The 10,549-nt window shown below is 48.2% G+C and overlaps 1 protein-coding gene across 1 annotated transcript in view; it reads left to right on the top strand.

Moving 5' to 3' along the window:
- Window positions 1–173: 173 nt before the first annotated feature.
- ELL (elongation factor RNA polymerase II) overlaps window positions 174–10,549 on the top strand; it is a 51,413-nt gene continuing 41,037 nt past the window's right edge. Inside the window, exon 1 of the mRNA XM_008943825.1 lies at window positions 174–197. Coding sequence (XP_008942073.1) covers window positions 174–197 — 24 coding nt within the window. The remainder of the gene's footprint in view (window positions 198–10,549) is intronic.

Below are 10,549 nucleotides of genomic sequence, written 5' to 3'. Positions count from 1 at the left end.
CGGTCCCCTCTTATTCGTCAGTTATCGAAGCGGGGGGCAATCCCACTGCCGGGTACCTGAGGGAGACCGCAGGGGTCTCGCTGTGCTCCTCCGGCAACGCCCCGGGGCTGCCCCTGCTCCTACCCCCGCCACGGTGCGGTTTGAGGGGGCCCCTGTGGGCCCCCGTTCGGTCGATGACCGGGGAGGAGTCACGATCGGTAAGTGCCTGAGGGGGACCGGGAGGTGTCGATGTAACCCCCCTCCGGTAACTATTCGGGGAACCTCCATGTGTGTGTCCCCGGCAACGGGGAGCCCAGGAGCGGGGTTCTTGGTGCTGCCCCCCGGTAGATGGGGGCGAGGGGGGCAGCTCTCGGTGTGCCTCCCGGTAGGCGCCTGGGAGCTACAGTCAGTCCATGGTAAGGGAGGCATGGGGGTGGGAGCGAGGGACGTTGCTCCCGCCCTGGTCAGCGTGTGGAGGGTGCGTCCTCCCCCCTGCGAACGTGACGAGGGTTTCCAGAGCCTGGGGCGGCCGGGCTTACCCCCAACCCCCGGTCCTGGCATCCGGGGTTGGTGCTGGGGGGGTCCCCTCCCCACTGCCACCCTCTCTGGGGCACCCGAATATATGTGTGTGTGTGTTCCCAGCCTGGTAACGACTCCCAGGGATTGGGGGGGGAGGCAGATTCAGGCTGGGGCTGTAATTTGAAATTTCCAGATTGTCTTTTCCGAGATATTTCCTTGAAATGCATCCAGAGAGCTTATTAGTCATGTAAATAAAGAATAATGGCAATACTCGGCATCTGTCGTTAGGATGGACGGGAGAGGGTTTAAAAGCTGTCCTTTTTACTGTAATTTCATTTTTTTTCTCTCCGCCTCTGATCTTGTGAAGAGCATTTCTGTCTCCTCACCTTGCCAGCCAGCTGGGGGAAGCTGGGAACCTAACCCGTTTGTCATTAGGAGCGTCCGGCCTGCCAGCTTCTGTAGCATAAACCATATGTTGTCACAACACTATTTTTAATTTAGGGTGTTGGTTACATCACATCACTGAATTGGGCAATTTCTGTATGAGGACGAAGGTAATTACTGTACCAGGCTTTATCAACTTGTATTTTAATGAGTGTTTATCAGCATTATGAGAAGTCAGGAGCAGTAAGTGACTTGGATAGACTGACTTATTATGATTTTTTTTTCCCTGAAAAATGGAAAACAAAATATCCAGAGAAATGTTTTTCTATATATTAGAACAGCTTTTTCTTTTGAGGGAGGGAGAGTAGGAAGACTACAGGCAGCTGTGTTAAATATTTTGGGAAGCTATTCCGAGGCCGTGTCACAGATGAATAGTGGTGTTTATTTTCTAAATGAAGTCCGGTCTCTAGATTGTTTGGTGGCCAACGGCCACTAATGAACTTTGCTTCCTTCACCGCCACCCAAAAGAGAAATAGTCAAAGGCTACTGGTGATTAAATGGGCAGGAAAGGATAAGGGCAGAAGAGCTGGCTTGTTTGTACAGTGAATAACGCAACAATTAGTGGGCTATTAAACGCATAGGCTCATTCTGCATTTGTTCTATAAACAGTTTCTCCAGCTTGTTGAACGTCTCTGCTTCCTCTGAAGCGCCGGGCGACGGCAGTGCCAAGAAGCCACTTTGTAACACACCTTGGGAGCGTGTGTTGGGCCGGCCCAGGCTCTCCTTTAATTTGGGTCTGCTGTAGGTAAATGGAAAAAATCCGGCCAGGCTCCTGCTGCTGGGTTGGGTTTGATCTGCGGCGCGAGCGGCGGGCAGCGCGTGTGCTGGCCTGGAACCCAGCCCTGCTCCCCGTGTTACCTGGAGCGTGGTGCAGTCTGACCTGTTCCCTGCTCCGCCGCTGGTTCTGCGACAAGGCTCTGTCCCTCTGCCAGGACGGGCAGGGGAATGTCTTCGGTTGCTTGCTTGAGTTTGTTCTTGGTCTAATAATAATGTATTGGGATTACATAATCCAAAAATGATCACCCGGCCGGGCGAGCTGCCATTTGGTTTTAGTGTCCCTTGTGCCAGAGCAGTTGCGTTCTTGGTGGGGAGCTGCATCGTGTGTGGATCAGGCAGCAGGGCTCTGGAGAAACAGAGATCTGTCTTCTCGAGTCTCTCCCGCTTGGGTTTCTGCTAAATTGCCCGTGTCATGCTGAAGAAAACGATCGCGGGTCTCTGTATTGATGCCCAACTCTGTGTTTCAGCAAATTGTTTCTGTATGGTGCATGGAGGACATGGAGCTGCTGCCGAAAGGCTGTGGAACCCAGGGCTCAGCTCCTCAGAAGGATTTCTTTCTCTAGTAGCAGCAATTTCGCTCACCTGAAAGAAATGCAACTCTTAAGAGTAACACCAGCTTCGTGGGGGACGCTTTAAGACGTTGCCCATCTGCTCCTTGTGCAACTTGCTGCCCCCAAAGCCGCTTCCCCGCGGGGTTGAAACCGTGAGCTCTGGCTGCTGAGCCCGCAGCTGAAGGCCGGGCGATGGAAAATGTCCCAAGTCAGTTTGTCCACTGATGAAATGGAGCCGGTCTGGTGTGTTAGCCTAAAACAACTCTTGCTTCTCCAAGGAGTGTAATTCTATATTAGCTTGCAGTTCTCAGCGTTCCCTTCGGGTGTGTGTACAAGCTCTAGTTTAGGCCCTGCCACCCCCCCCCAAAAAAAAAAGGCAGGGTATGACTTTTCCCCATCTCTTCTCTGCCTCCAGCTTTCTCGCTGCCCAATGGAACTCTTCATGCCCCTGCCTGATTCTCCTCTTCAATTCTGTATCCCAGGCCCTGTCTAATGAGAGGATGTTGTATCAGTCCTGAGCTGATGCACCTTGATATGTCTCCATCCATCGTTTTCAGCTTTTTCATACCTGTTTTTTTAGCACCATCATAGGGATACTTAATGTGTGTTTTCAAACGCGATGTGGGAGACATGAGCACTGCTTGGCAGCGGGTCCCTCTCCTCAGGCTGTTGTGCCCTAGGTGCTGATGGCGTGTAAATATGGTCAGGGCCCTTCCTGGAACCCTGACCTGGAAATTTCCTGACATTCATGTATTTCTTTCAAAAGCCTTTGGAGCTTGAGGAGTGGTGCTGGTGAGCTGGTGTGATGCATCGTCTCCTGGTAATGACAGACGTGATAGTAGTTGCACACCTTTATTACCTGGAGCTTAGGTGCTGACCTGAGCTGATGGAGACCAGGCTCACCTCTGCTGCTGGCCCTCAGCCTCACTTGCCCAGCAGCTCTGTGTTGTTTGGAGGACATAGAGGGTCCTAGCATCCCTGCTTGGGTCCACGTGTGATACAGCAGCTGATCCGCTGTTCCTACACCTCCTGCTCCCGTTGCACCTCTCTGCCACTGCTACACGGAGTGTTTTGAACTGAAGCCACCAGTTGATTCACTGGTGAACTTTGGCAGATGCACAAATATTTATTGGGGGGTAAGCTGAGATAACCAAAGCACGTTGCAAAGCACGAGCTGAGCTGAATTTCAGAACAGTGCTCTGACAGATGTGGCTTCCCGAGTCATTTTCCCAGTGCCTTCGGTGCTCTTCTTAAACTGACCATGGCAGGAGTTATTTCTCAAAGGTCTGGGTTAAACCGACCCCTTGTAGTCACCATTTATTGGAAGAACTTTTCTAGGCTTTGCTTTTCAAGCAGGTCGTTAGAGATGCCTTCATCTTGCTGTGTTTAAAGCACGAAACACAAAATGAAGGCTCCTGCTGTCATTACAGGGTCTTTAGGGTAATGCGTATTTGTGCTGACTTGGGAATTGAAAGCTGCTTGCAGGTGTCAGGGGGAGAAGAACAATCCGGCTTTCGAATCAAAATTCATTGAATTATCTTAAAGCCTTTTGCATCATTCCTCCTTTCCTGTAACCTGTTTTTTCCTGTCCTATTAATTCACTGATGCTGTAGTCCGTCAAAATTGAGGCTATTACGACATCGAGAACATGAGTCGGTGACACGACTGAATGAATCAGAGGAGGCTGGCTGGGGAGGAAGCTCGTTGTACACGTACTTCTCCTCGTAATCAGCAGAAACAGAGCAGGCTATGCCCAGCACCAAACTGCTCAACTCCTGCTGAATGTTCTTAGTGCCAACCTGAGCGTGGCACCTCCTGAAGGAGGGGGACAGAGAGACGTTGAACGTTGCACATGAGGAATGGTTTGCCCTGTGGCAGTTTCCTTTCAATTATTTAGGGTAGCTTTTTCCTCTCAACCATATACCATTTGGATCTGCTCAAATTATAGATTCATCTCTATAGTTTTCAAATTGCATGGGGAAGAATTGTCTGTAATTTACATCTGAAGTGACGTACAGTTGCTATGGGATTTGGTGGCAAATTATAAACCCATTATGCTTTTTTTTTATACTGGTGGTAGTAGACTACAGAAGTGAGTCTAATTGGTGACGTGCCAAAGGAAAACAGAAAGTTTGTGACAATCCTTGTGACCGACAGTGCTCTTTTGTTTTTTTTCAAACGTGATCTGCTTTTTATCAGCAAATCATTTTTTTATCATTTTTATCAGCAATCATGCGACACCATTAATCAGAGAGGTTGAATTTGGGCATTAATAACTTTTTGCTCTAGCAATGCTGACAGAAGCAAGCTTGAAGATTAACCCCTTAGATTATTTTTATGAGGCTTGGGTGGTTTTTGAGATATAAAAGTGGAGTGTTTTGGCACTCCTATCAGTGTCTCCAGCAGCTGCATTCTGGTGATTGTATTCACTCCCCACCTCACTCTTTTTCAGCATATTCTATAGCTGGTTTCTTACTCAAACAGCAGCAAAAGGAGAAATGAAAGCAATTTTTTTTTAACTTCTGAAGCATATCTGACCACACACGGCGTGTGGCCGAGTCTCCTCGGGGCAGTCTGGCTCCCAGAGACCTTGTACCTGGGCAGTGTGCTGCTGCAGGTCCTGCCTCGGGTGGCTCCCAGTCACCTGGCAGAGCGGGGAGTCGGCGGGTGATCCTCCAGCATCAGGGGTTTTTCTGAACCCGTCCGAAGTGCTCTGTCCTGTTTAGTTAGTTTTTGTCATAGTGCTGCTTGGCAGAGGGATGGTGACTGTTGAAATAGTTCCCTTGCGTAGTGCCGACTCTGTTGGGATAGCAGAAGAGCCTTTATTACTGGGGAGGGAGGGGAGATGTTGTTTGAAGAAGCATTTGAGGTCTCATTAGTAAATGAAGGTGTTATCTCCTCGACAACTTGCACATTTCGAACAATTTCAGCTGGGTTCTGCCTGTAACTCACAAGCAGAGCAAAGCGTCTCCAAATCCCTGGTGTTTGTGCATGTTGAAAAATGGGAAGGGACAGACTGCATGCGTCACTCTTGTACTAATTTGTGCCAGCTAATCCATGGGAGAAGAATACGTTTTGGCTGACTTAGTGGTTTTGCTGCTAATGCACAAGAGAATGCGTTTGAATGGATGGAGTGTCTGCACGGGTTTAGGTAGACTTTGAAGAGATATCGTATGTCTGGGATCCTCTAGTGGATACCCTAATTTGTGAACACGATCATGTAATATTGTGGCTTTATTTGGGTTTTGGGGCCATGAGAGGAGAAGTCGAGGGGGGGGGCAAAGTGGTCACCAGCTCAGTGTAGTAATGTCAGGAAGGGTGAGATTGAGTTACCTCTGAGTAATTAAGGTTAATGGTGTTTCTGGAGTGAACTTAATGCTTATTAAAAAAAAAAAGCTTGATAACCTGAACTATGCTAACATTTTATGCAGGGTGGATACAGAGGAGCCATCACCAAAACTAGGCTTCTGCATTCAACGTGCCTTAGCATGACCTAGATGCATTATCCAGGAAAGGAGCTTGGATTTGCTGATAAGAAGAATTTTCTATAGTAGCTCCTGTGTTGCTTAGAAACATCCCATATGCATAAGGCAACTTTTGCACACCATGGTAACCTAGTGTTGCCTTTTGGCTGGGGTTTTATTCAAAGAGTTAATACAACAACCAGGATGCTAAGCCCCTCAGCAGTTGGCTCCCAGTGTGGTGCTTGGTATCACTGCTGCTCTGGGAAAGCAGACTTCCAAATCCACTCCCCTTTGCATTGCTCCAGCAAAGGAGGCAGTCTAGAAAAAACACTGCTCCGTGTGCTTGGTCTCTCCTTTCTTTACATTGGACTAGTGCCTTTTTTAATTTAAAGAAACCAGCATTTGTTTAACTCTGAAAGAGGTCACTGCTTGTGAGTGTGACTTGACTCTGCTGCCCACCTCCACCCACCTTGAGTCTTCCATGATCTGGTGCAGTCTGCTTGCAGTTAACCCTTTGATTTCCCTCTGTGCAGCAGAACTTCTCTTGGGAGGGAATACTTGAACCTAGGGCATTCATGGAAAACCAAGATGCTTTATTTTAGAGTCTCTTCAGGCCAGCTGCCACCACCAGTTACTCTTTATTCTTATATGCAGGACCTGGAACCATCCAGGGAGACCCTGGGCACGGTCCTGGGGCATTCTGCTCTGCAGGGAAGCAAGTCATGGCAGGTAGAAGGCTGGAGCCAACATCTTGAAGGACAATCTGTGTGTGCCACTGTGAGTGAAGGTTTGAGCTCTGCTGCTGGCTTTGGCCACCATTCCAGTCCACACCATTGGATTTGGTGGTTGATGCGGATTTTAGGGTCTTATCTGCATGTGTTGGGGTTTAGCAAGTACTGTGAAACTTCCTAAAACCAGCTTGTCACCTAAACCTCTGTAGTATTTAGATTTCATCAGTACAGACATCCTCTACTGCTTGGCTCAAGCGTTTAGAGCCCTGTGTAGAGCTGATGGGCTGCACTTGGACACAGGCAGCCTCCTGACACCCGTGGCAGGTCCCTTCCATGGAATCAGTGCTGCAAGGACAGTTTAAGCTAATTGTCATTATTTAGCAAGAGCAGACGAGCCACTTAAAAGCCTAGCAAAAGGCCCAGCAGGATGGAAGAAATGCTGGCTCGATCCATACCACCGTGCCCGAAGGATCCATATTTTCTACAACCGAGGTGGAAGACTCTAATTTAATCTTTCTTCCATATTCTTACCCGCTGAGAGCCTGCTCTGTGATGGGTTGCAATCAATACGTTACGTGCCAGTTGTGGTTATTTGAATCATATTTCCACATTTCAGTGTCTAGACTTTATGTTTGTGTGAGTTTTGTTGTACCTTTCCAGCTCCGGCGCTGATTTCAGTTGTTTTTGGCTCCTGGTTTCTATGAGAAAATCAAACAGACTGTGTTTCTGTCTTTGCCAGTCCCCAAAAAAGAGGGGAACAAGGGAATTGGCAGAGCTTAGTTTAAGTCCCTTTGCCACCATTTTTCTCTCTCCTGAGAGAATCTGTTTGTGGATGGGCTGGGTTCTGCCGTTTGATGCCTATCAGATGAAAGGGGAGACAAACCACTGATGGCTGCAGGTAAATCTCTCCCTGGTTCTTGCACTGAGAAAAACCTGCAGTGAAAAAAAAGTATGAGCTTGGTACAAGTAATCAAGGCTAGAAAAAATGAAGATGCACACATTTTTAGAAACAAAAAACCTTTGATAACCACCAAATAAGAACATTAGTTGAGAGTGAAGCAGCCTTTTAATGGACTGCATCTGCTGGGCTTCGGTTTTAGCCAGCACTCTTACACTTGCAGATATTCAGGGCTATGGAGGTGGCTGAACAAGAGGGTTGGGCTGTGTTCTGTAGGTCTGAGAGTTTCTCTGTGATGCTCAGAGAAGCTGATGATGACACAGACCCAGGTGACATTAACCTTACTGTGACCAGAGGGTAGGCCAGGCTTCGGTGGCGTGAACAGCGACCGCTGGAGGAGGAGGTGCTGCCTTGTGCAGCAAACTGTGTGTAAACCTGGGCCCAGCCTGAGCTCATCTGATTCTGAAAACAAAGCTCCTGGTATAAAGTGTGTTATGGATAAGTCAGTGAAAGGGAATAATGTTCCCAACTCGTAATTAACTTGTAAAGCTGGCTGCCGTGAAATTTGAAAGGCTTAAGTGCATCTGAATAGCAAGAAAAAATTGGTCATATGGTATGGAAGGAATAAAGGCTGTGGTTAGGAGTGCTCTGCGCATCTCCTGCCTATCGGCCGCTCGGCTCCCGGCTCTCCCCTGGCCTTTGAGGTGATCCAGCTCATTGCCAAAGCTGTGGCTTTCCCTTTTCCAGGGAGCTGAGCTCCGTGCAAATGCCAGGGTAAATTCTTCCATTCCTTTCAGATCCAGGACTTTGGCGGATGCTTTTCAGAGCCCGGGATGGGCGGAGTAGCAAGGAAGCAAATTTTTCCACCCTGCCTGAGCTTGGGCAAGCGGAAATTGTGCCTTGGAAGCCATATATGGCAAGTCAGTCGGCTCTTGCTGGGCTCACCTTTCCACCAGGAGGCTGGAGAAGGGAGCAGCCCTTGCTCACAGGGAGAGTGTAAGGTCTGCTGGTCCTTTGAAGTTGCTCCCTGTGCGTCTGACACTTGCCGGAGGTGTGGTGTGGTGTGGCAGGCCTGATTAGGTCCCAGCAACTCATTAACTCCCCGAGTTGTGGGGCTTCAGCACGCCGCCCCAAAACGAAGGCGTAAACTCGTGATTCAGAATGAAACTGCTGTAAAAAGACTGGAGCTGGGAAGAGGTTGGGGCAGCCGTATGTCACGGGGTTTCCTCCTTCCCTCCAGCGGCGTCTGATGCGGGTGCTGCTGACGACAGCCTGGGCTGAGGAGGGCTCTGCTCTGCACCGATGGTTCCTGTGTCATTAAAATGGGTTTTTGAGAGTACTGGTGACACCTGTTCACGCTTCCAGGGGCTGCTCAGCCAGCGGAGCCGCTGAAGCCCGAATCATGACCTCTGCTGCTCACAGAATTAAGAACAACTTTTGCTCCCATAAATAGTCTCTTAAGAAGCGCGTAGGAGCTCTCCTGACCAATTTCTTTTGAAAAGTGCTTCCAGTGACACCTGTGACAGTGACCTTGCTCGCTGTTTGACCTCTGCCTCTCACCAGGGCAGCCTGGGAGTGTGGTGGTCCCATCCACAAACTCTTCTCTCCCAGCAGATACTCAGGAATTAAAAGAATCCTTAGTTACTGTGTTCTTTTCACAGTCAGGAGTTTTTAGTGGGAAGTTGCTGGTGCTTATTTCATTTGCTTTTCCTGCTGTGAGATATGAAATGCCTTGGTGGGGTCCACAATCCCTAGTTCCACTGAAGAGGTGAGGAGGGCTACCGTGCAGTTCCTGAAAGCTCCCGGGTCCTCTGCACCTCAGAGATGGCCTGACAGATGTAAACAATGGCTGTCAATCCTCATTTTTAGTCCAGAAATAAAAGTGTGGGTTTTTCTACAAGGAGAAGATGCAGTGGAGCCAGTGTATTGTAATAAACCAGTCCTCCCAGCCATCAGTGTGGGAGCAGACCCGTGCTGACAGAGTCCTGTAACACGCAGCTTTGTGAAGGAAGCGGCTTTTCATTTAATCTTTAGAAACGTGGAAAAGGGAAAGGGGAGGTAGTAATGGCTAAGGGATAAGTAAAGCATACTTAACCTTTGTAGACGTAAATGGGATATCTTAGATCCGTTTGAAATGTGCACTTTGGTTGGCATGGAACCTAACGGTGATTAAAACCCATGGCAAACATTTTTCTAGAGACGTGATTCTGAAATCGTTTATGAGTTAAGGATTTGGTTCTTATTGCATTAAAATGGTGCAGTAGTGATCAGTGCATTACAGTCTAGAACACTTTTGGTTTCTTAACATGGAGGAAGAAACAGATTTATTACCTAGAAGGTTTGATATTACAGTGTCAGGCATATTTCCATGACCTTCCTACTGAATCTCTGCAGCCATTTGCACTGGAGATGTGTCTTAGGTAGATCCTCACTGCAAGTTTTAGCTCTCATACAATTAAGACCATTTAACTCAATCTGAAGGCCTTTTAACTTGTCATTAAGACAAAATTTATGGACTCTGACAGCAGGAAGAAACACACTTTTATTCAAGCCTCAGATGGGCTCAGTTAAGAAAGCAAAAACGTTTCAGCTAACTAGAGCTTGCACGGATTGTTATATTTAGACCAAAAAATTCTGGTCAGACAATTAAGTGCCGGCTCAGTGGCCATACCACTGCTTTTGCATGTGTGAATTGGATGAACTGTCTCGACTCTCTCAGGCAAGAGGGAGTCTCTGTCTTAATGTATGAAATCTCTCGGGGCTTTTGGGCTTGGGCCCGGGGAGTCCTTTTGCAGCTCTGTGGTCAGCCTGTGTTTAGTCAGCAGAGGTGGTATGTTTTTACTGTTCTTATCTGCAAATTTTTCATGTTCATTTTTGGAATTTGTTGTAACCTAAACTTCCACAGGTGTCCTTGCGGGGAATGAAGAAACATCTGACTTGTTTCATTTTTTTGGAGGTTGGTTTTTGCCAGTTTAGAAGAGTATGTTCTTTCTTTTACTGTTTGTCACTTTATTTTTGGAGCAGGTTTGTTACCGACCGGGCTGGCAGTGCAAATAAAGCCGTAGCTGGAACAGTGCAGGTTCTGTGCTCCTCGCTGAAGGGAAGGGAGCACCTACCTCCTTCAGCTGGGCAGTGGCTTCTCCAAGCAGCTGCCTTCCCTTTCTGTTGGAGAAAGCAAAGACCCTT

This window comes from Merops nubicus, unplaced genomic scaffold (assembly GCF_000691845.1).
Source record: "Merops nubicus isolate BGI_N331 unplaced genomic scaffold, ASM69184v1 scaffold9337, whole genome shotgun sequence".
Classification (NCBI taxonomy): domain Eukaryota; kingdom Metazoa; phylum Chordata; class Aves; order Coraciiformes; family Meropidae; genus Merops; species Merops nubicus.
The sequence above is the reverse complement of the archived record's forward strand: the minus strand, read 5'-3'. Positions and strand labels throughout refer to the sequence as shown.